The sequence below is a fragment of the Neolamprologus brichardi genome, chromosome 2 (assembly GCF_056152115.1).
Source record: "Neolamprologus brichardi isolate AB-2024 chromosome 2, ASM5615211v1, whole genome shotgun sequence".
Lineage (NCBI taxonomy): Eukaryota > Metazoa > Chordata > Actinopteri > Cichliformes > Cichlidae > Neolamprologus > Neolamprologus brichardi.
The window spans coordinates 30902322-30929269 of NC_142105.1; the positions used below are offsets into that span (position 1 = coordinate 30902322).

At 41.0% G+C, this 26948-nt stretch overlaps 1 protein-coding gene across 12 annotated transcripts in view; it reads right to left on the reverse strand.

Moving 5' to 3' along the window:
- dlg3 (discs, large homolog 3 (Drosophila)) overlaps window positions 1–26948 on the reverse strand; it is an 87620-nt gene that overhangs the window by 52720 nt on the left and 7952 nt on the right. For 11 of the 12 annotated variants that reach the window (XM_006781256.3, XM_087850987.1, XM_006781255.3 and 8 more), the window contains exon 1: window positions 8069–9202. In XM_006781256.3, coding sequence (XP_006781319.1) covers window positions 8069–8434 — 366 coding nt within the window. In that variant the 5' untranslated portion in view covers window positions 8435–9202. Of the gene's footprint in view, window positions 1–8068; window positions 9203–15600; window positions 15712–21159; window positions 21246–26948 lie in introns of those variants that run through there. The other variant, XM_087850986.1, reaches the window with a different exon arrangement.

Sequence of the window (26948 nt, forward strand, 5' to 3'; positions counted from 1 at the left end):
AACAGCCGATACGGCGGTTGAATAAAAGCAATAAAAGCACAAGCGTTGTTGAAAGCACCCACACACCCCCACAAAAATGAAGAGGAGTCAGAAGGCTTAGGGACTAGCTCTTCACTGATATTGATTGGATATACACGTATTTCATGTATTGCAGCATGTGGGTGATGGAACTGGTGTACTTTGCTGAGGATGTTAGCACATTCTTACTAAAAGGAGTCTAGCATCACGGAGGAAAAAAAAGGCTTTTATATCTGTACATACGATCTATCACAACGTTTGAGTCTTTTAATAAACAACTACAGGGGTACAGGATCACCGAAATCTCATTCCATCAAAAGGCCCGTATCCCTCGCTCCATCGCTGATTCAGACGTCCAGTCTGCCCTGCACAGCGCAGCACAGTCGCATTTCTAGGCCATTCTCTACTGTGATCAGCAAAAACCCCCTTAAATAAAACAAAACAGGCAAGCAAACAAACAAATAGCACTCCCCTCCCTTCTCTTTTCTCTTCTGCTCTCCTCCCCAGCTGGCAGCGAGTGCCAGAGAGGGGAATGGGCGAGCTGATACGGGGCCGAGCCCTGGCAGGGCCTCTGACAATGACCATATGGATCACAGGGGCACGACAGCCTCGGCTTCCAGCAGGACACACACCTCCACACACAGGATCTGCCGCTTCGGGCTACTGCACCTGTAACGCTACACTAAAGCCTCTACGTACATCACGTAGCTGTAGAGGGGTTGCGCTAATGAGTAAACCACTTGATGAGCTTAAATCTGCGTTGGCAGAAGACACAAGAAATTTCTCTGATTCCAGCGTTTCACACAGAACCTCCATGTTGAACGAGTACGAGCTGATTCAGTTTGGTAACGCAGCAAACGGGGGAAAAAAGAAAAAAAAACAACAACTGAGTAGAGGCTATTAAGAGAGGTGTAGGAGGTGGGATTAAACACAGTTCAGCTTTTGGGTCACAGGTATAGCCGCGGTTTCAGCTCCTATAATGGTGGCTGGCTTGTCAAAGTCTCCACAGTTCGCTGACGTCAATGTCTGACTAGCCATTTCTCCGACGCTCTGTGCTTACCCTCTTTAACAGCATAAAAAAAAGCAAACTTTTGTCAAAGTGCACATAAATATTGCAGTACGCCTTGTTTCCCTTGTAATGTAGTGCATTTCCCATGGTTCACTGTTCTCTCTTTACCCTCACGTCGCATGGGTACAGAACACTGTGTTTTTGGGAAAAGGTTGGGGTGTGTGCTCATAGTCTATGTGTATATAGTTACATGAAACAGTCTGTCTGTTAAAGCCTGTAGCAGCGTTTTTAATCCAGTGGAAAGATCAGTGTAAACTGTCAAATAGCACAGCTGCAAGTACAAAAGAATAGTAACCAAACATCTATGCACCATTTCAGTAGCAGAAACATGTTCATCGACATTTTTTTCTCCCATCCTATGTTGTAATGCTGCCAAGTGAGCATGCCAGGGTGAAATATTAAGACACTAAAACACCGCTAAGAGGCAGCAGCTGCTGCTCCTTGAAATGTGCAACAAAGTGAAAAGCTCGGTGCAACAAATCGTGGACCTGGAATGCTGAATTTGCACGTTTGTATCGCAGTTTTTAATATACTGGATGATAACACACAATAACATCCTTGAGCAATGTCACGTAGTGCCTCGACATGTTGGAACATCGTAGCAGTTCTGAGGTTATGAAGAAGCAATTTCTTTGTTCTACTTCTTGAGTCTTTACTTTGTAGGAAATTCTAGTGTTTTTTTTATTGATTGCAAAACAAATAGAAATATAAAAAAAATACAGTCAATACTAATAGTTAAATTAACAATTTAGCTATCTGCCAATGCTAGTGCTTTTTGTTTGCATTGTTTTTGCTGTAGTTAATCTACCTTTTGGTCTGCGGAAGCACAGAATTCTTCATTTAGCTCCCTAGAAAACTATAAAAATATATGAAGCATAGCAATAATGTCAGACAACAGATACAGATTGGCGAGTACCACATTTTAAATGTGATCTTATTTGAAAATAAACTCAGCCAATAGGAAGCACTAAATCTTTCGTATCTCCTGGTGATTTCATATTTTTCGGTAGATGGTTTAATATACGCATTCACTTGCACTGAACTGATTGCTGTAATGCAGTAATTTGGATAGGAAAATGTCAAACATTTCACCTCCTGCATGGTTAAAGCAGGCAAATCAGTTTGAGGAAAAAGGTTTTGAAACCTTCTACATTGATTACTCCAAATATGTGATTTAATTTTCACTTAACTCATGAGTGAGTGAGAATCTCCTCTGCTTATCCATATTTCAGGGATGCCTGATTGAACAGCCTTGCTCAGGTCATGCCAGTCTCCATTAGGTTAAAATAACCGATTTTTGTTATTTTAAAACATGAATTTTCTTCTTTGTGTGTTTCCTTGTGTTCTCGTATTGGCCCCAGACCATGGTGCCCCCTCTCCCGTAAGTCCAGGTGTTTTTTTTCTTGTAGTGGACACATAAACAAATATAAAGTTGTAGGCATTTCTGCAGGTGTTTTAACGTTACTCTCGGGTTCTTTTTCACCGCTTTCACGCTTGCATGTTGTGCTCTTGGTGTGATCTTTGCAGGACGCCCACACTAGGGAGAGTAGCAAGAGCTCTGAATTTGCTCCATTTGTAGGCATGTAGATTTATGATGAACACTGAGGTACAGAAACACTTTTGTAGCTGTTCCAGCTGCATGAATCTTAATGACTACCACACCGATAGCAACAAATAGTCTCAGGGTTTAGGTTAGGTTCTGGTTGATGTCATCTACTCCGTTTTTTTTTTTAAATCAGAAAAAACTGTAGTGCCAAAACGTATGAGAAATGTTCCAGGGTGTGAATATTTGTCTAATTTAGGTTGTGGCTAAGCCAAAACCCAATTCTTTTAAGCCACACCGCCAATCTCATCTCATTCAACAGCTGAGCTTTTGGGTTCACTTACTTTTCCAGCTTGAACTTTAAGTAATTACTCGATACAGTCGAGACAGAAACTGTGTAAGCGCGTTAGTCCATAGTTAAGACTTACATAAAGATCAGATCACATACATCCTGATAACTCTAAACTTTTTCCTGAAAAATGCAAGCTGTGACTCCAATTGTGTGACGTTACAATGAAAAGCAAACGCATGAAAAAACAAAAAACACAACCGAAACTGAGCCCTTGTTTACAGCAGGTTCCGAAACGCTTCACAAGGTTAAAATGAACGCAGGACCTGAGCTACACATTGAAAGATTTCAGAGAGTAATTACCAGTACACTATATCTGCCTGTTTCTGCCTCCCACTAAATTTAAAATGCTGCTTGGGGTGAGTGTGGGAGAGAGGGAGGAACAGGCTAGGAAAGAAAGGTCTTCAGATGAAATGTTAATTCAACACTGACGCTAAAGAGCGATGTCTAAAAGCACTGACACTGTAGGGTGGCAGCAGACAAGCAAATAAGTGGGCTTTTATAATTTTATCGGTGCATGATACTGATTCATAAGGGTTTAAACTATAAAACATAATAAAGCTTGGAATAAAACACAGAACACAAATGTTAAAACCTGGAAAACAATAACAAATAGATACAGACTTGAATGATGAAGTTGATGATGGCACTTTTTCTTACTAGGTTAGGAATCTGTGTTACAGACCAAGAAAGATGCAAAACTACTTCTACTGCAAACCTTTTTCAAAAAGATTTGGGGCGTTGTGTAAAGTGTAAATAAAAATAGAATGATTCGCAAACATTTAAACCCTATATTTATTTGAAAGTAGTAGATGATAAGAGATAAAAAATGATCAATTTTGTTGTTTTCTGAAAAATGTATATCTTTGTTTTGAATTTGATACCAGCAGCATATTTATAAACAGCTGTATCATGGGTAATAAAAGACAAAACCCACATGTAAATTTGCTTAAAATTTCAGGTTATTAGATAAGAATTTTGAGTTGGGGGTCTCAACATAACTCAAACATTAGACATAAGAAAAGTTTAAGAAAAGTACCGGAATTTTTTCTCTCACGGATGGCATTCTTTTTCCAATAGTAGAAAAAAGCTGAATTAAAATGTGAAATTTCTTTTGTAAATGATGGATGATGGAGAAAAGAGTGAACGCTTTTGATCAGTAAACATTTCAAAAATCAGTACTGGTAATGGGGGGCATTAGGGCTAAAAGCTGGAGTAGTTTCCATGTCGTTTAAGGCACCTTTAATGAAGAACAACATATACCACCATTAGAGCATCTAATGCTGCCATCCAGCCATCCTTATTTTACCGAGACAGTGTCAGACATTGTTATCACATGCTAGAGCAACAAGGCTCTGTAGACTGCTATTATTCACCTTCTAGAGTTGTTCATACTGAAAATAAGTTTGCATTTAAAATAAAAACAGATAAAAGAAAATGCTGCAGTTTGAACTTCATGTTACCTTTGTACTAATTCCTAATCAAATATATAGTTTCAATTATAAGCAAATCATTGCAAAACGTCACAACTTTTAAGAACAGCTGTGTGTTAAATTTTGTATAAAACTGCACATTGTGCGCTGTCTATCTTGCGTGCTGCACAACATCGTTTAATATTTAGTATCTACTGTTATCTACTGCTAGCTAGTTTATTGTGATGGTGCTGTTTTTATTATGTTGCTCTTTTTTTGTTTGTTTTCTCTTCTGGGTTTTTTTTCTCCATACAGGTGATCCAGGTGTTTTGTTTGTTTTTCTCTCTTTCTTCCCCCCTTTCTCACCGACTCTTCTCCCCTCTGGTTTTCTTTCTCTTCCTCTCTTTCTTTCATTCTTTCTCCATGTCCTATCCCCCAGTCATGTCTGTCCCGTTTGTAGCAACCGAAAATAAAATAAATTCATAATTATAATAAAGGTTAATCAAATGGACCAATATGGCCAGGCCATGATGATCCACTTGGTAAAATAAATCCACTTGGCATCTTTCTTGGCCTTAAGACAACAATTTATCCATCATGCATTAACATTTACACCAAATTTCTAAGGAAACACATGGACATAGTGAATGCTGTTTCATCCAGATTACACACTGCTTTTCTTTTTCTTAGACGAGCTCATAGATAAACCCCTCCTTGATCTGATGAGGAAAATTCCAAGCCTTAGACTAAGCCTTTCGAGATCACAGTTAGAGGATCCAGCTCAAGACCTCTGGACGTGGAGCACACGCAAATCCCATCCGTTAATGCTCTCTGGGTTGCTGTCACAATAACGGCAAATCAAATCAGACTGAACAAAATCTCATCAGACAGATGTAGAAACCAATGATACCGATAAATCAATGCGACTGTAAAAAGACGCACGAACACACATATGCACTTCCAGGCCTCAATATTTCAGATTGAAGCCTGAAAGCTCCCAAGTCGTAATCACCTATGGGAGTGTTTGGCATGGAACGCCCACCGCGTCTGTGCATTCATTTAAAATGCCACAACCACTACAGAGACAAGTTATAAACAACAGGTCTGGCAAAGCGTTCTGGACGAAATCTTGATGCTAATAAATAAAGTAAAATCCAATTAATATTTAAAGCTAATCATAGCCACGGAGTTGGAGAACACACAAAGACAGATTGAAGCCCGCGGGGGGAAGAGGGAGCTTTCTGACTGATGCTCCCAGTAGACTGAGGTCTCTATTTTTCTCAGATTTAAATTCAAAAGCTCTTGTTTTAAAGAATGTTCTTATAATCCCAGCAGAAATCATCCATAATTAAACTAGCAAGCTCATGACAAAAGCAACACAATCATTGCCTAAATAGATGACAGAGAAAAAACAAATTAACGTGCCATCGTTATGTCTTGGGGTTGCCTGATAATTTCCTCACATATGCATGAAATGTTCATGGCTACAGGAGCCATTTAAAAAATGTCAATGATCCAGCTATAAAAAGCCAGCTCATACAATTCTCAATGACTGTGCAAGGTTATTACTTTTCATGCTAGCATCCCCCAAAACATGAGTTGTTATGAAAGCTATAAGCTACAAGGATGTTGGGCGTGTGTGTTACTGCCCTGCTCTCTCTGGCTGTGTTATAGGTAGTGGGGGAGGGGGAACGTTCACTTTTCCCTAGCTAGGATGAGCAACGGTGAGGAGGGCCAGGAGGGCGGGGGTTATGGTGGGTGTGCATTTCTACCCATGCCGTGCTATAGCTCGTTGATGGGATGGGAAGTGCATATATGTAGGCCATTCACACGCCTGTTTTAGGAGATGGAGGGACAGATGCTTGTCCACAGTGTCAGTGCCTCTCCTGCTTCTCTCTCTGACAGCACCACCAACTGCCTCCTCTTACATAATCCCCTCCCCCTTCTTCAGGGCTGCTGCCTGCATTTATTGGCTTATTTCTCTCTTTTTTAACCTTTGCATTTTTACCCCACTAACCCCCGCTGCATGCCCCATTCCCTGACTCATTATCCGCAATTCCGCTATTTTTATTCCAGTGAAGAAACGTAAGAAATGTAGACGCTCGTATATTCAAGCCATGAATGCCGGGTTGGATACGCTTTTTCGCAGAGTTTTTATGCTGGTATGTATTCACACGACAGAACGAGAAAGCGGGGATCCTTCGAAAGGATAGCACGAGCCAGGATTCGACATAGGGGTTTATCCATTAATGGTGCTGTTTCAACAGGATAAGATCACTACATGAATCACGATGCAGTCGAAAGAGATTTTTCATCAAGCAGATGCTAATTTGCTCCTGTTGTAAGTTGAATATTGAACAAACACGCTGGAAAACCAGAGGGTAACACTGACGGAGAGTAAAATTCTCCATGTAAGGAATAAATGCTTACATAATCACATCTGCTTTGAGCTCTTCAAATGTGTGAAACATGAAATACGCATGACTGATCTGGACGTGGCTGCAATGGAATAGATTTAAATGGATCACGAACAAGACAGAGAGAATGTCCATTTTCTTTTTTTTGCCTCCTCAAAGCTAAAGCCTCTCCTCCATGTAGTAATCTGCTAATATCAACCAGGTTGCAGCTCATACGAGGGCTCAGCTCAGGAGGAGCTCTCTCCACAGTGCTGCTGAAATCTCAGCCTCCATTTTCTTCTCACCTTCCTCACTTCTTCCTATTCTTCTTCCAAAACCAGGCTCAGACACAACAGGGGGTGAAATACAAATAATGCAGTGGCTTGCCGCAAACACAGGACTGCACGGGCACATACTTATGCACAGCAAGCATCCTTGAATCTCATGCTCGCCGAGCAACCCTTCCCCCACCCAAGCTCAATCTCATGCTCACATACATGCACCTTCCTTAATTAAAGACTGTGCTCCTGAAGCTATCCTGACCTTCCATCAACTGGGATTTACAAATACATGTAAATAAATGGAGGCAACAGACACAAAATGGTGCACATGTAAAGAGGCAGTTTCATTCACACTGTGTGACACATGAAACAGGCAGCATTTAGATTGCGTCTCATTCTCTGTTTGTATTACACAACACAGTCTATTGTGATGCTTTGAAGCACAATGGCCTGCAAAAAACACAGGGGCTGGCATCAGAGATGGATTTCATCATCCCTTCCTCCACTCTAAGCTAATTAGACAAAATCTGTTTTTTACATCTAATTTCTTTGAGTCAGCTTGTAATGTCAGGGTTACCGACCAGAGGGCTAATTCACAATAATTGCAAACCGCCTCTCGGTGCTGCTTCCATGAATGAAAATGCACCATTTCTTTGGCCTGTGGTAACTGCATCAGCATAAGCCTTTGACGACACACACGCTCGGTGTGTTAAACCTATAAGCATTAGTCATCTGCGCCCAATCCAAAAATGAAGATCATCTACATGCGTGTGCCGTGAAGCTAGATCAGCTCTGTTCTGCTCTACGATGCGAAATACACAAGTGACAATTAGGAAAGAGAGGGCTCGAGAAGAATACTAAATCTGAATTCTCTTCCTTAAACTGACAGCTTCAGCTGGCACATGATCATTTCTGTTTTACTATGGCAACAGCCCCTCTGATCTCCCTCGTCAGGTCCCACGAGCCTGAGCTATGTAACAGAGTGAGGAAGAGGAGTTACCTGGTCATACCACTCCCGGTTGGTGCAGGTGCACTCGGGCCACCATCCTCCTTGTCCACTGGAGTTGTTGCCGTTTACTTTGGGGCCACCCTTGGATTGGCCCTTTGGGTTGGGGCCTCCAGGGCCCCCACCAGACATAACCTTGCCCTTACTTCTCCCTAAAGTGCCCCCTCCTCCTCCCATGCTTCCACCTCCCCCCGAGGCTGGAGGGGGTAAGGTCTGGCCTCCACCATACCCAGGTGGGTATCCATAGGGCTCGGCCTGCCAGTCTCCTCCATACGACGGGGCGTCCATCCTACGCAGGGCAGCCATACGGGTCACCTCATAACATTCTGGGCACTTGCAGCAGTGGTGGTGTTTGTGCATGCTGGCTGTGCTGGCTGGGCTGACGCTGAGATGAGCGGCGTGGCACTCTGTCTCTGCTGCCTCCTCAGATCTCACACAGCACGCTGTGATCGGCTCACAGAGCGCTAATGCCGATGGAAATAACACTAATCACAGGAATTTCTACAGATTTTCCCTTTTCGTCAAATCCTGTCACTCTCCAGTTTATTCCTTCCGGACGCAGGGGAAAAAAAACGGACTGAGAGGGATGGGAAGCAGCGACAGGAAAACAAAAATACAAAATGGGCACGTAGTCTTTGTCCTCTTGACGTTGAAGATCAAAGGAAATATTTAAAATATTGTATACCGCCACACAATCAGAGACCAGCCCTGATGATAGAAATTTCCTCTTGCTTCTCTTGGTTCACAGTGATACGCATATAAATTCATAGATATATAGATATTTTTTGTTTATATATCATATATATTTACACACACAAATACATATAAAAATATTAATATAAACAGACAAGCACAGATACAGATATGTACAAGGATAAATGTATATATATATAAATATCTATATGCGTGTGTACAAATATATATATATAGATATATAAACAATATGTATAAATAAATGATATCCGCAGATGAAAATCTTCCGTTAATTCTTGGTATCTTCCTGTTCTTGTCAAAATCTCACGGCTTTTTTTCCCCTCCTGCGTTGAAAATCGTTGTCTTTCGCTCTCTGTCTCTTTTCTCAGCCTGCAGAGAGGAGCTGAGCACTGGATCGCCTCTCAGCCAGCTTGCCCTAGATGTGGATTATTCAGAGGGATGTGAGCTAGCAAGAGCGAGATAGTGAGAGAGCGATATAGAGCAAGAGAAAAAGAGAGAGAGAGGGAAGCAGGAAGGGACGGAGGGGGTGGGGAGGGGGAGATATGTAGCAGCATCCCTCTAGCACCTCAGCCCTGACAGCCACAGCCAATCAACTCGCAGCGCCGCCATCAGCAGCAGCAGCAGCACCAACAGGACTGAGCGCTTCAGTAGCTGCTCTTAAAGGGACCGCAGCACCCAAATCTCGCTGCTTCCTGCCTTGAGTGAAAAGGCACTTCTTCCCTAATCAAAACACAATAAAACATTGTGTGTGTGTGTGGTTTTTTTCCTCTTAATACTTTAAAGAGAAAAAGGTCAGGAAGTCATAGTCTGCAATCTGCCAATGCAGTCCTCAGCCTCTGATCCGCAAATTCTGAGTCTAATCCATGTTTTCATCAGACCAATGCAGCTGAAATCCAACTTGCAATGAGCACCCCTGTCATTCTGATCACTGGTCATCTCCACGGTCATCCTTAGTTCAGCTGCAGCCTGAACAGCTTTCTTGTGCTAGTAATTGTCAACCTCGGGCTCTGTGTCACAGCACACATCTGTAAATACTCTTGCAGTGGAAGTAGGTGCAGGAGATGAAAATCCCTTTTCGCCTCAATATCACGGCTCTCGGCAGAGGATGCATTCGAATCGCGCTGCATTACTTTAAAGCGTTCTTTCGTTTCAAAGCGGCACCGCTGTTGCATTATTTTAATGGCGAGTCCTGCGCGTGTGCAGGACCGGGTCAAAAATAAGCACGGCGAGGGAAAAAGTGCACTCCTGATGCCTCGTATAAGAACCATAGGGGAATTAATTCATGTTCACAATGATGACATCAACACATGTGTACGAAACCAACACGATTACACGCTCGGGCTTTCAAGTGGGTGGAGGAAGAGATTGAGAGTGAGAATGTGTGAGCGGAAAAAAAAAACCCCACTATATGGCTTTCATGTATCTGTGGCAGTTATATTTTCAGTAATGCGATAGGACTGCTTGTGAGCCATTTTAAATGCTTGTGAACTCGTGGGCTGATCACAGCTAGATACAAAACATCCTGACACTGAGGGTGAAGGTTTTTTTTAGTGAACTGAGAGGGAATGTTACAGTGTCGCCATTAAAGCCCTGTATACATGCATTATTAATGAAATGTGACGGGGAACAGAGCTGGGTGTGTCTGCATGGGGGAGAGGGTATATTTATACATAGTCTGCATGTTACAGTGCATATACATTAAAGCAAGAAGCCTTTTAAGTGTGCTGATAGACACCATATTGCCATATTGAAAATTTGACATGTATAAATGCCTATCCGTGCAACCTTCCCGTTAAACTGAGCAGGACTTTGAGGGTGAACTGGATTGTGTTGCAGCCCTACCAGGAGGCACACACAGCAGGCTCAGGCTCACTTAATTACATGCAAGAGTAACTCACTTCATTATAAGGATATCCTCTCACTCTAACCTGCAGAGATTTTCATTTTCGAGCAAAGAGCAAAAAGAAGCATTTTTAAACAGATGCTGGAAACCACTGTGTGAGTTATATCGTAGGATGTGCAGCCACATATGCCGCTGAATTGAATTAGAGCGGCGAGGCGGGGCTTTGAAGCAGCAGCCTGGAAGACCAATGTAAGCATATCGATCACAACACACATGACAGATCACATGTTGCAAGCATGCTTTACTAAAGCCCCTCTCTCCTGTCTCTCTTATCAACTGTCCACACTGCAATCATGGGGTGTGCAGTAAGAAGCTACCTTTATACATACATATATAAAGGTAGGTATGGGGCACGATCTGATATCCTCGTGTTGGTGTTGTTCCCAGATCATCATACTAAAGGTTGTTCCAGGATCAACATTGCAAGTGACCAATCAGAATGTTGTGATGTCATACTTTTGCGACTTCGGGAAAAACCGGCGTAAAACAAAAAACTGTACTTAAGCTGCGAGAAACCGCCTCTGTCCGCCGATCAACGGACCCTAACCCTAACCCTTTAATAAACGCTAAGCAGAATTGATATTGTCCTTGCAACATTGGAATTTCATAAATGCACGAATGGGTTGGTGCGCAAAAGAATAACGTCACAATAATGTGATTGGTCACTTGCAATGTTGAACCTGGAACAACATTTTCATGATGATCTGGGAACAACACCAACACGACGATATCAGATCATCCAGGTATGGGCAGGACAAGAAAAGAATAACCACAGATTGGTAATCGTCCACATACAAACACATGAACAGGTGTGACCAGTTCACATATGCAGACATATTTTAGTACCTTAAAGAAAAGGAAACTGTTTCAGTTCCATATTATAGATGGGAAATACAATTTAAGAGCTGCTTTTTTGTCTCAGTACAGAATACAGAATTAATACAGGAAAATGATTTTGCATGAATTAAATTGTACTGGGCAAGAAATGTCTTGATGGATAAAGCACTGTCTGTACTGATTGTTTAAAGTTTATAAATGGAGGATAAAGGACACATGAATATAGTGTAATCAAATACCATTGCCCTGGATTAAATGCAGCTTTTGCGAAGAGTATGTTCGCAGCAGACGGCCGCCCCTCCCTCAGCCTGGTTCTGCCGTTTCTTCCTGTTAAACGGGAGTTTTTCCTTCCCACTGTTGCCAAATGCTTGCTTATTCTTTACCTTACAATATAAAGCACCTTGAGGCAACTGTTGCTGTGAACTGGTGCTATATAAATAAAATTGAATTAAACTGATTTAAATGTGTCCAGAGTGTGTAAAAAAATCCTTGTTAATATTGTGTTCAGGCGAACAGCATTAGGTGATTTATGGCTAAAACTAAGACTGTGACCTCTGACCCTCTGCTTGAGTTATGACACACAGGAGGAGCACATCATTTGCTTTTTGAACAGAGATGCTTCATTTCAGCTTTCGGCACTCCCGACACAATCAGCTCAGCAGCAGCCTTCACGGCTCTCTTATTACATAAACCCACCTGGACAACCTGTAACAAACACACGCTATCATGACGAGCATTACAACCCCCCCTCTCAACCACTGCACGGACCATCTATTGAACTTTTCAGTCATTTCTAGGCATTTCTCAGAGAAGCTGTGTGACTGCTCCTTCGTCACCTGACCGGATTTAGCACCATAAAAGGACAATCGGTAGTGAGGCAGTCTTAAAGAGGCAGCTCCCAATCAACACATAATAAGATCTTGTACTGTAGCCTTAACCAACTGTAATAGGGGATGAAGAAACAAGTCTCTCGGGTATCATTACATCCACTGAAAGGAATTCCCAGATTATAGAAGAATATGTGAGATATATATTTCACTGACAGGTGATGTGTTGATGGGAGGCAAGTAATTCGCACAGGGTGAGGAGACAGCAAGTCAGTCAATCTAATTCAAATGAGTGAGATCATTTAGATTCGCCACAATGCTCTCCCAGCATTTCAGAAGCAGAAAACTGAGGCTACATGCCTAAGACTCCTATTAATAGGCCTTAGTGGCGGAGAACAGCTGCTCCACCACACACATGAAACTCCAACTGATGGAATAATGAGAGAGAGAAGCATACACATGGAGATAAATGAAGGAGACAGGAAAAGAGGAGAGTGAGAGATTTTATCAGAGCTGCAAGGATAAGGAACGGTGTTTATGCAGATTTGGTACACGCATAAAGAAGAGGGAGGAAAAAGAGCAATAAGAAAAAGGGGGGGTTGGTTCAAGTAGGAGGTTATAGGATCAGGTGAAAGTAGCTGATAAAATGTGGTGAAGGTGGTTGAGGTCCACTACAGATGCCGTAACAGAGGAGAAACCGAGCTAAGGTGCCCTGTGTGTGGGCAGAAATGCGATGACTAGAGGGGGCATTACTGAAGCATGGTGCTGAACAGAAGGGGAAGTAAAAATAGAGAGAAGAAAAACAGAGAGATGCTGAGAAAACAACAAAGTGCTTATGCATCCGTGAGTGCATGGGAATGCAAAATAAACTGTGTAATTACCCATCCACCTTGCCACAGAGTGCAACGCTTCTGAAATCACTGTGCTTGCTGAGTGTGCATCATCACGAATGTGCTCAAAGCATGTACGGCGTGACAGCAGAAGAGAGCGAGATGGAGGGAGAGAGGAGAAAGAAAACAAAGAGGCAAATTAAAAGAGGAATGAAAAAGACGGGATAAAACATAGAGGAGAGCGAGGGGAGAGATAGATATAGAGAGAAAGAGAGTCAGAGCAGTCTGTAGGGATGCAGGCGGGGGAGGAATGTGGTTTCCATGGCAACCCGCGGAAGGCTGAGCTCTGGGTGTCCGTTCCAGCTCTGCACTGCACCGGCCCTTGCCTCTCAGCCGCCTTGCTGTCTCTCTCCAGCCTCCCCCACTATAGCTTTCTCTTTACACCCCCATTCTCTCCCTTACAGTCCCTCCCTTCCCCTGCGCCTCCTCATCTCCCTCCTTCATGTGAAAGAGGGAGTCTCACACACACACACACACACACACACACATACGCAGCCAGATCCATATTATCCATACCAGAATCAACCTGTGCTGTCACTGTTTTATTATGCAGGCATTATCATACAAGCACAATGAATCCATGTGCTCGCAGCCACAGCCTGCATCACCTCATCTTTTACCCGGTCCAAATCCACTAATCCAAACGCCCCCCTCACATACACCCACACACCCACACACACACCTACTGCACTAGTTCTGGGCTCAGCTCAAAAGCCAACGCCTGCAGCCACTGTGCTGCCATGTGCCTCTGGCCGTGCTGTAATGGGGAAATGCGTGTGAACACGGCGGCCTTTAAAAGCACCGAGGAACATGGCAGCCTACTGAGACATATCTCTCACATGAAAGATGAGGACTGAGCATGTTGCTCGTGTAAGCATCAGATGAGCCACAATCCTTTAAAGAGACCGCTTGGCATTTGGAGAAGCATCGTTTTGGTATCACTTTGGCAAGAAGCTTATCTGCTGTCTTGCCAAAAGTTACAGCACAATAAAACAAGAGGTGCCAGGTAATTAGCTTCTTTTAGCAGGACTGAAAACAGCACATTTAATTTTTTCTATCCAAACAAAAATCATAATCCACACAATGTAGTTTTTACAATTTTTTTCACTTGGAGATCAAACAAAGAGAAGGTGTTAATCTGTGAAATTTATACATGTTGGTAATATGGATTTTGTGACATTTCGACAAGTTTTTTCCCACTGTTTCTAGTCCGAAACCAAAGTAAACCTCACATCTAATAGACAGACATGAGGGCGGTATTTGCCTTTTACCTCATAGCAAGCTAGTTAAACAAATAGTACTTTGGGCTTTTGTCTATCTATCTGACAACATGTGCTGCACTTTTGTTAACTCATAAGAAGGACTGACATCCAAGGTTGAGTCATACTCATGCAGCAAAAAAAGTTAAAAAAATAACCCTGTTTATAGTCAGGCTATATGATAAATTAATGCATTTTGTAACTTTTGTCAAGGCATGCTCACTTGTTACAGTAAAAGTTGCATGTATACCAAGAGGTCAACAACTGATATTGGTTAAGAAGACACCAGAGCAAATCTTTCTCTGGTGGGAGAAGTTTCACCTCTCACCGTACTGTCTAGAAAACTAAGCAGAGCAATTAAAGATGGCTTTCAGGAACCAGTGAACGTTTTCCAGGAGTCAAATGTCGTCGGGTTAGGGATAGTCCAAACTTAGAGACTGTGGACAAGAAATCAATGACTGCATCCTTAAGATGTTGAGCTAACACTGATACGATGAGCTCTATTAAACTGCTGATACAGAGAACTGTGTTTCTCTTTGAATGTGTTATAATTATGTTTTGGGAGGGTGACTCTGAGTCCAGTGTTGTGGGACGTGGTGGAAAGAGTATATTAAGAAATGAAGAATGTACAACGGGGCAGATCACGTTACTGAAATCAACCATAAAATGTTTAAATGAGCTTACTTTGCTTTTTACTGTGAAGTACGGTAGTCTGACATTAAACTGTGTGGAAAAAAAGAACTATCATAGTGAATAACGAGTGACTAAGAAAACGCTGATTCAGGGACAGCATATATTGCACAGTCTTAAATTACTTATTTAAATCTTTTTAAAATCAGCCCGTAGCTACAGTGAGATCCTCAGCATGGTGAATTATATGACCACATATTTTAGGCCTTTAAGTGTTTTATGATATACTATTAACCACGGTGTTCAGTATTACCATAATAAAAAGCTCAATAACTGTCGTGGAAATTTTGTAAGCATCACATCATCAGCGTCACAGTATCGTCTTTCTGATGTTTAATGGGATCACTGAGCAAACGTTGAGTTCATGACAGTCCATGGAAGCAAATCTTTGCTTTGCGTAACTCACCTTTGGCACGTCGACATGAGAACGAGCCACCAAGCCAGAAACTCGCTCCACTTTTTGAGGGCTGCTCCTGCTGGTCACTCGGACCCGGGACACACTCTGTCCCTCTTGATTCTGCAGGGGACACATATAGTATTTGTTTTTCAGACAAGTAACGTAAAAATATTGTCTTGCAATAACATGGACACGCTTGTGGATACCAGAAAAGATAATCATATACATTAATTTTCAAATGGCATTAAGTATATAGGTAAATGATGCTCTTCTGCATAATTTGTTGAAGCAGTCTGGTCATTCTCCACTGACCTCTGACATCAACAATGCACTTTCTCCCAGAGAACTGCTGCTCACTGGATATTTTCTCTTTTTTGGACCATTTTCTGTAAAACCCTAGAGATGTCTGGGAAAATCCCAGTAGACCGGCAGTTTCTGAAATTGCTCAGACTAGCCCGCCCAGCAACAACAACCATGACACATTCAGAGTCACTTAAAATCACTTTTCTTGTCCGTTCTGATGCTCAGGTTGAACTTGAGCAGGTCATCGTGACCATGTCTACATTTCTAAATGCACTGAGTTGCTGCCATGTTGGCTGACTAGAGATTTGTGTTAGCGAGAAGTTGAACAGACATGTCTAACAAAGATAGTGAGTTTTGTTGAATATATTATTATTATATAGATCCTATGAAAAAGATGTGTAATATGTTATACAGATTTACAAACTGTAGTACTAATTTAACCAACAGCAAATGCTAAATATGAAAAAATCACTCTGAAATCTTTTCGAAAACAATTGCAGAACTCGAAATTTTGAAGTGTGCATCTATTTTTTAAACAAAGTATTATGTTTTCTGTATTAGGTATTCAGAGTAGATTACATGTCTTGTAATCCAAACATAACATTACTGATCCTAAACATGACATTAACTGCATTTGTAAATAATCTGACAACACCGACAGAGCTAGTACGAACAAGCTAGCTTAGTTTAGCATAACGAGCTAACAGCTAATCTAGCTATGTCTCAAGTATAAATTTATCAGCCTACCAGCACCTCTACAGTTTACCAATACAGTATATACTTTTTTTTTTTTTTACCTTCTTTTGTCTTTTTAAATTATTTAGTCTGTCAAAGACGCTTCCTGAACCCTAAGCAGGACTTCTGACAGACATTTAACAATACCAGGCTAGCTATTTTAGCTATCTTCAGGGTTTATGCTAAAAAAAATAGTCACCTACTAGCTCTTGTATCATAAAGAGAAATGAGCACATGTATCCTATTAGTGTTCTTAGATTTCTGCAAGGAAACAAGTTTGCTTATTTAAAACCTTTTATGTAATAATTTTAAATACTTTTTAAATTTAAAAAACAGTCAGGAGTGACTCCCAATCTTGTGAAATAACATTGTGTTGAAGAGAGAGTGTAGCTTTGGAAAATCAGAAAGTTAAGAAAAAAATGCAGCACAGCACTGTTTGTTGTAAAAAGGGCGCAAGACACAAGACAGCCAAAGTTTAGCAAATATATTATATGAGGAAACTAAACACAGTGTCTTAAGCCTGGACATAGACTGAATAAAGACCCTTAACTGACAGCAGAGGGCAGCCTTTAGAGCAGGCCATCACCTGTGCAAATCTGCAACCACATGTTTCCACCAATTTTTCAAATTCCTTTTCAAATAAAAGCTCTTAACTCTCTCCTGATGGCTTTAAATTAAAATGAAAGCTCCTCTTTTGCTCAAGTTGAAAAGATAATATATATACACCCACACCCTGAAGCATGCGGGCAGCTGTACCTGGCATCTATGTAACCAACAGTAAGAGAGTTGGAAAGCAAAATTCAACCATCAGAATTACATCAATGTGAAGTTTGCAGTCTTCTCACATTTTCTTTACATTAGTGAGGCTCAGTGAGTGAGTCCTTTGATGGCACCTTCTCCACATTTAGGACAGGCAGGTCAGCTGACACTGGCAGACCCTTCTAATGCTGAAAGCTAACAGTATGCCTTTTGCACAACACACATAGCCAGACATCTGCAAATTGGTGCAGTCATTCAATTAATTACTTCAAGTCCTATAACACTGGGAATTCATGATATATTTAAATTCTATTCTTTTGATATTTCATGATTATATCCCAATAAAACCAAACTAGTGACATCACACTTGTCTTGGAACCAAAACATTAAATAACCACTATGAAATCAATCACATGAAACTAACTTGTTCTCTTATGGTTTCTTTTATTTATTTTCCAAAGGAGCCATTCTCCACTCTCACCTGCTACTCTGCACCAAAGCAGGGAATTTGCAGACTCATTTAGTTTCCCTCCCATCCTCCACTCAGGTGATCGCATGGCTAGAATACTGATGAGCACCTCGTCGGGTGTCCATTAAGCAGCTCTCTTTCTCTCCCTTAAACTTCCCACTATGACTGCTGCATCCTTCCAGCAGCTTCTCTCTTTCCAGGACTGTGCCTATAGGCCTCACAAGCAGCTGGGATCCAGACAGTGAAGGATGGGGGGATGGATCAAGAGGCATGTTGCACTGAATTAGAAGCTGAACAGGGTGGATCACAGATGCACCGAGACGAGCTTAGGATGTTGGACTAAAGTTCAAGCCACAGTCATAATTTATGGTTTAGATCCTCTACCATGGGGAGTGACAAAGTTTGAACACATGGCCCTGCAATAAGCAACAATTTATGCTTGAATAATCCAGTGATTTCAAACCAGGGCTACTTTTTTAACTGCCCAGCAAGGGGGAAGATTGTAAGAAAGCACGGTTAATTTTTAAAAATGACTATTTTTTGGAACAGATGATTGTAAAAGAAACAGTCTTCTGCTCTGCAGCGTCAGTTCAATACAATCAAGTGGATGACAAGTTTAGTGCAGTTCCTCTGTTCAACTGACCAGCCATAATCCAGTTCAGAGTTATGAAAATTTCAAAAAAAACACACTGACATTAAGTGATTGACTTGGGGGAAGGGCTGTTAAGCATAAAGGAATAATGTTAGATTAAACCTTAGTTCCCATGTGAATGTTGAATTACTCTCACCTTCCTTTACATAAACCAAAAGGCACCGAAAAAAGTCCTACATGATGTAAAACCCCATGTGCATTCATTGAAACAGCATCAATCGAATTATTGGACTGTGGATGAAAGTTATTATTGATCCCATCACACCAAACACAAAGAGCAGCTGGAGTGCATCAGAAATGTGACGACCATCCTGAAAAAAATTCTATGCTTATTTTTAAAATGAGTCATCTAGGACAGCGGTCCCCAACCCCGGGGCCTCGGACCGGTACCGGTCCATGAGTCGTTTGGTACCGGGCCGCGAGAGTTGAGGCTCAGGTGTGAAATGTATAGTTTTCAGGGGTTTTATCGGTTTTCAGCGTTATTTTGTTATCGTTTTTATCGTTTACTCGGTTTTCCTGGGTCTTTTTACGTGTGTTATGAATAAATTTTCTTTTTTTCGGTACCAGTACTAGTTTTATTTTGTTGTATTTATCCGCAACACCTTAAAGGCCGGTCCATGAAAATATTGTCGGGCATAAACCGGTCCGTGGCGCAAAAAAGGTTGGAGACCGCTGATCTAGGAGGTATAGTGTGAGCCATCAGTTGTCATACATAAATCACCGTTTACAATTTAATGTCTTTTCTACAGAGTTGGCTCTTTTTTGGACTGCTTAATTTATTTGTATAAACCCCATATTGACATATCTCCCTTTTTTTACACTGAAAACTGTGTAACATGGGATCTGGGACAGCACTTAGTACATAATAAACAGCAAAGAAGCTGCATCAGGCAGCAAATTAATCAGCAGAAAACAATAAACAGAAAAAAGCACTAAAGCTAAATAAACTATGAAGGATCCCCATTTATGGTAAAATGGGTCCTGAGCAAAATTAGGGAATCAGTGTTTCAGTCAGGCAGCTCGGTCGAAGTAAATACTTTATAAAGGTGAATATGGAGATTAAAGATACTATATCTGCTAAAGATGACCTAAGTCTGATCTTATCTGTGGTCTATGTCAAAACAAACAGTCATATGTAAACTCAAACGCCTCTCGAGTTTGCCATGATGGCTTGTGATGACTGGCAGAGGGAACAAGTCTGTATTTTCCAGCATACTTCCTCTCTGTAGCTCACCAATGAATTCAAAACCACACATTATATTTTGTAATACATTAAAACTGAGAAAAGCTTTAAAACCAACGTTGAGTGGGCTTTTGTCACCTCTGAAGTATTTTGATGGCAGCTAATGGTCGTCTTTCAACGCTACCAAGACTCCAGTCATCTAAAGGCAAAGTAAGTGCTCATTCAGTTGATGTTTGAGCAGATCTGAAATCATCTCCTAATAATCTATCCGTAAACTGCTCCACACTCGCAAGGTGAAAGACAGTCTTGGTTTTACTAAGCATGTTAATTAGCTGGATTAAACGACAACAGTGTCTTTGAAGAGTATTTCAGGCCAGTGTAATTTTATTAGTCTGACATTTCAGGTCAAGAATCTGGTTTCTTTGCTTAAAAGGATGGAAGCTAGCCATTGTGCCTCAAATTACATTTTTTTAAATTACATTTAAAAATTTGGCGCTGAAATTGAAATCATGTTTTCTCCACGCCAGCCTGCGTGGGGACTCAAACTGCAAACAAATGTGTAGGCACACTCATATCATCATTATTATACAGACGCTATAGCATCCCATATGGAAAAGATATATATAAATCTTATAAAGTTTGTATCTGTCTTGTATGAAACTTGTATGAAAAGCATACAAGAGTGAAAACACATATAAGATCCCTTGAAAAATTATATAATGAAACTTGTATGTTTTGGATACTTACTAAAAAAAAAAATGAAAGTAATGAGAAAGTGGCCACTTTCATGAGTAAATCATATATGTTTTTACTATTTCTTTTCCATATGGGATATCTCTCTTGGCTACAAAGAAAAAGAACAAAGGCCATTCAGCTAATGAGTTATTGAAGTCAGCCAAAGATCAATTTCATTAACATTTTGGCATAGCTCAAGGAAAGTTGCAAAGCAACATTAAAGCACACAAGTGACATCAAGTGAGCAGTTCCAACCCATCTAAAGGCCATTAGGGGATAAGTGACAAAAAAGTGTCCAGAATGTGTGGATTTGTTTTACATCACTTGCCTGCACGATGCTGTACATTTAAAAACATTTAGGCCTACATAAAACCTCCCTTCATTCTGCGTCCCACACTTAAAATATTCTAAATAACCATACGACTATAAACACTTGGCTGACTCCCACTGATGAGCAAATAGTAATCAGCGCTCTTTTGACTCTGTCTAATTTCCTCTTCTCCCTCTACCCATGGGTGCCCCCGTCCAACTTTTTCCTCTGTCTGACACTCACTCACCAGGTTGAAGTCATAGCTACTGTGACTCATGGCGACATGTTATCCGTGTAGGAGTGCGAGGGACACAGGTAATGACATCTAGCGTTGCCTACCGAGTAACAGCAAAGCGCACAACAGCACGTGTGAACATTAAGCTTATTTTCTTGAAATCGATAATGTAAAGCAGGAAATTTACCTCCCACACATCGCGCCTGTTGTCTTCTTTCACAACAGTTTGTTCTGTGTTCAGTTGCAAGGTCACCTCGTAACACTCTTGAATATCTGCGAGGAAAAGAAAACTATAATAAGCATTTTTTTTCCCTTCACTTGGACCACAACAAACATTACAGCAAAAGACTTTCTTTTTTTTTTACTTTGTCATCTCTACATCTTTGTAAGTTCTCAGTCGTCTAACTGCTTTGGATGCGTTAAAGAATCCACCGATCAATCACCGGCACTTGGGGAGACGTCTGTTTTTTGTCCTCAGGGGTACAGCGGGTAAAAATGTGGGGGTGGGAGTCGTCTGTTTACATGGAAGCTATGTCTCCATATTTGCAAGTGTTCTTCTTATCTTCTTGCTGAACTACATGACTCAGGTACTGACTAAGTACATCATCAAGTCTGTGTCTAACATTATAATTTATCATACTACCTGACAAGAGTGTGTCACAAAAAAAGAAAGAAAAACATCCTGCACGTTGTTATTTGTCAGTGTCACAGATCACTTACACGACACGTGATTTTAAGATCTCGTTGCTTTGAAACTCGGTTTTACGCCAAGACTTCTACACATATTAATGAATCAATACATGTAGTTCACTCTAGCTCAGCGGTCTCCAACCTTTTTTGCGCCACGGACCGGTTTATGCCCGACATTATTTTCACGGACCGGCCTTTAAGGTGTCGCGGATAAATACAACAAAATAAAACTAGTACCGGTACCGAAAAAAAGGAAGATTTATTCATAATACAAGGACAAAAACAGTGATCACATTATACTAGAACAAACAATGACAAGGAGAGTGGACACAGAGGACAGTATAGATAACAATAACGAAAACACATCAATTATATTGCACAAACCCCAGTATTGTACATGCCCTGACCGTCGTGATATTGCGTTCACCCATTGCACTAACAGTTGTTTCCCTTTTTGTAATACACTAACTCTTTTTCCCGTCCAATATAAAGCATGATTATTAAACATGATTACATGTTTGTGTGTCCCTCAGCCGCCCTTTTAAGTGACTCTTAAAGATGGGTAGACGACTTATACAGAGACCATCTGTAGACAATGGTGCAATTGTAATAGTAACTTAAATATAAGAAATAATAAATAGTTACCCGCCTCTATAACTACAATTCTTGCATCATTCATCATGAATAAAATGCAAAGTCAGTGAAAGACAACAAGATTTTCAACTAGTACCGGTACCGAAAAAAAGAAAATTTATTCATAACACACGTGAAAAGACCCAGGAAAACCGAGTTAACGATAAAAACGATAACAAAATAACGCTGAAAACCATACATTTCACACCTGAGCCTCAACTCTCGCTGCCCGGTACCGGTCCGAGGCCCGGGGGTTGGGGACCGCTGCTCTAGCTGACTGATGGGAGAATTTATAAACTTTTGCATTAGCAAATTTGGCCACTTCAACACATGAGCATCAGAAATGGAAAAAAACAACTCGATATCACAGCAAAGCATGTAACAGACACCCTGGCCCACCACGTGGATGTCATGCTTTGCTTCTCCTAAGTGTGAAATAGACACGCGTGCAGAAGTTGCAGTACCAGGATGCTTTACTGCTATGTTGGGTTGGAAAAAAAATATGTGATTTAACTGAATTTGAATCTGTTATGGTTGCTGGACTGCGAGTGAGTGTTTTATAAACTGATGATCTACTGGGATTTCCCACACAACCATCTCTCGGGTGGTCGTCTTTACTGAGTACGGTCTGAAAAAGAGAAAATATCAAGTGAGCAGCAGTTCTCTGCCAAAGGTCAGAGGAGAATGGTCAGAGCTATAGTTAATAATATAGCTAATAATATAGTTATTATCCAAGAATAGTGTAACCATGGTAACCATCTTTGATTAGCATGTGCTAACATGACAGCTAAACATAAAGAACAGCTAATAATAACGACACCATAAAGCCACCAGTGGTGCTAATAAAAAAACTTAGGAGCATTAATGTCTACATCAGATTTTCCCCGGAGCCACACAAGTTCTTTTTCTAGACTTTTAGGAAACAGGGATCCCCCAAAACTACATGCATGGGCAGGGCTAATCAAGCATTTGCCATTAATTGTTAGGCAGCATGAAATTCAATCAAAAGCGAGTAAGTCTCAGCGTACTCTTTAACTCCTCCCCCCTTCTTCTGAAGTCTTCTCATCACTTCTTGGCTCATGTCCCACGGTCAGCCGTTGAGTGGCAGCCGTTTGACAAGAATGCGCTGAGACAATTTTGCTGATGCCAAGTGAGGGCCTGGTTACTGCAGTGTTGACATAAAGAGGTTGCAGAAGAGTTCATCAACTTCGCACAGTTCACAGTCAGGACAAAAATGGGCTGCAAAACAGTTTGGAGGTGAAACGTTTTAAACACGTCTTTCAAGAATGTGCACCTCTCATTGAAACGGGGACTCAAAGTCTGTGTGCATGTGTGAGACGGAGAGATAAGAGTCAGTATGTCCCAACAAGACGCTGTAAGAACAAAAGTGTAAGAATGGAGCATGTGACTCATCACTGTGTCTGAATGTGGAGGAGTGAAGCCATGTGTGGGCAGAGCAGTTTGATGACCAGCTGACTAAAGAGCAGCCTCACTTACACAAACTCTTATGTACATGCAGACACGCGAACATGCTGCAATAACCTAATTCCATATAGATGCAAATATCCACAGTCGCGCAAATGAGCCTCCTTACTTTACCTCATTATTTTCTACACATATTGTAGTACGCCACACTGTCACTGTGTTTATTATCTCTGTGTGTTATATAAGCATCCCAACAGTGAGTGGATACAGTGCATGCAACATAACTAAAACGTCCTCAGCTTAATTCCAGCTGAGAAACCGACTGCATTTTACACCCCGCCTCTGACTGCTTGTTTTCCAGTCTTCCAGGTCACTGTCCAATAAAAGAAAAAAACGCCTAAAGACAATCATTTGAAAAAAAAAAAGAAGGTATCCTCATATCCCCACACAGAGTAGTTGCTGAAATGGAAGTGGTGAAAATTTATTGTTACTGATGGTTGAGCAAAATTTTTATTTAAAAGTGACTTCTCTCTACCTGACAAGTCTAAATCCAATACAAGATCAACTCTTATAGTAAAGAATTTTGCTTTGCATCTGTGTCTGCTGGTCTGGGTGTTTTAGAAACTGCTGATCTACAAAGATTTTTGTGCACAGCTATCTCTGGGGTTTATAGTCCGAAACGGGGAAAATATCCAGCGAGCTGCAGTTCTCTGGGTGAAAATGCCTTGTTTATGTCAGAGGTCAAATGAGAATTGTCAGACTTCTTGGAGCCGCTGGAAAGACAACAATAACTCAAACAAAACTTGTTACAAACAAGGTATGCAGAACTGCACCTCTGAACACACAACATGTTGAACCTTGAAGTAGATACAACAGCAGAGGATCACAGCTGGGGCCACAACTGTCAGCTAGAAAAAAAATAGATAAATAAAGAATATTGGAAAATGTTGCTAGGTGAGAATTTGCCATAAACAACACGTCTTGTATCAGTGGTGTCCTCCTAACCATCCTAACCTGAACATAACAAAGCACAAACGGCTTCCACGGACACCAGGTCTTAATCCATTAGGATGTGGTGGAACAGGAGACTGACATCATGTATGTATGGTCAATATGGACCAAAAGCTCTGATAGATGTTCCCCAACCTTGTTGAATTATGTGAGTTCTGAAGGCAAAAGGGAGTCCAACCTGCTACTATCAAGGTATACCCCAATAAAGCATCTGGTTAGTGCGAGCTACTGCTGTACTCAAAAAATATTCATGCCCAAAAAGGGCATGAATATTTTCCATGTCAATTTTCCACGTACTTTTATACATCAGTGTAATGTAAAACATAAAATTCAATGGAATCTGTTCTGATCTGAATATGTTTCTTAATGAATATTTATATGACTAAATAAAGCTACCGTAATTGTCGGGCTATAAGCCGCTACTTTTTGCACAAGCTTTGAACCCTGCGGCTTTTAGTCAGGTGCGGCTTTTCTATGGATTGTCCATGATTTTTGTCATATCGTAAGACGATTTTTTTTGTTTGTTCCACTGTTGTACGGCACTACGTTGCCTGGCGGAAGGGCATGTGACCAGACACACAGTATCGGGGTTCAAGAGTGGTATGTTGGTCACATGTCCATCCGCCAGGCAACATAGTGCCGTACAAGTAGCGCGAAAAACAAACTTCAAAGTAGCGCTACGCGTTCAGCGGGAGGCGTGGATGACGAGCGGCAATCTATTTTTCTGGTGTGCTGTAGGTTATTGTTATGTACTACATTTGTTACTCATTTATGAAGCACAGTACATGTTTCGTACTTGTAATTACCGCTACTTGTACATATACCTAAAAAGTTATGCAAATATGTACCCATAACTTGTTTTTCAAAATATTAATAAAAGGGGTGTGTCTCCAAACAGCCATCTCTTTCCTGACAATTCCCTTTGTGCATATTCTCTTACATATGATAAGTCAACATTGAAACACCTGCGGCTTTTAGTCAGGTGCGGCAGGATTTTCCCCTGATTTTAGCTTGTGCGGCTAATATTCAGGTGCGCTTTGTAGTCTGGGAAATACGGTATATATTTCTGTTGCATTTTATTCAAAATAGATGTTTATGAAGGTAAAGAATCGTTTGTTGACTTCATATAGCAGCTATGCCGCTTTCTACCTTTTAGCTGTATAAAGCTAATCTAAAGATGGAATTTAGGAAGTGAAGCTAAAGATAGTCATCAGCTTAAATTCAAACTGAAGACTACCACCTGACCTTTGACCTAACCTCACAGAGACATTGGACACCACAGGCTGCCCTGCACAAGCTAGGATAGACTATTACTGTGAGCTGTACTTGTTCATGCACTTGTACATTATTCTCACACAATCTTTGAAAAACAAACATACAATTGTTTTATTTTGAAGACGTCTCACGACATAAAATAACCAAATATCTAAGCAGCAGGTTGTGTACAGATCTACATATTCGCTCATCTTTCTTTCCAGTACTGTCTCTCATACATCCATCTGTGAGTGAAGTTTTTTTACACATTCATGTCTTTTTCTTCCCTTGAAGATACAGCCACAGTACCTTTAACTAATAGACAGACTGTGTGCCAAACTGCACAGAAACAGTGTTAATTAATATAAAAGGGGTAAGTGTAACTCCACCTGTGTTCTTGCTCCAGTTCTACAGAGCTAGATATATGCTGAAGTATTGAAACCACAACTTTACTGACATCTGCACACAGGATTTTAGGAGTTGCAGGTATGGGACAATCAGGTGACACAGGAATATCAGGCTGCTTATTTACAAATATCAAATAGTTTGAAGTTATTGTGTATTAATACTTTTGGATTTCAACATTAAAATGTATACAAATGCTAAATGGAGTCAATTACTTTTTAAATAAAGTCAAATCTGAAAAGTAAAACTAATGCAAAGCCATCACTATACATCTTACTGAGGAGCTTAGATTACAGGAAGTCTCTGTGCTAGGTGGAAGAAGATCCGAGAGACTGAGCCGCCAGTATTGCTTAATATTTTTCCTGACTACTGATCCTGTCAATGACACAGATCCGGCAAAGATGCATGGTTTAAAGCAATCATCCGGTTCATCTAGCTCAACAAAGGCTCTCAGAAGAATTCCCTTTTTTTAATCAACAGCTTTTACTTGCCTTGTTTGCTGAAGTTGCTGCTTTTACGATTGAGAGACAGACAGACAGCAATGGCATGCCCTGCTTT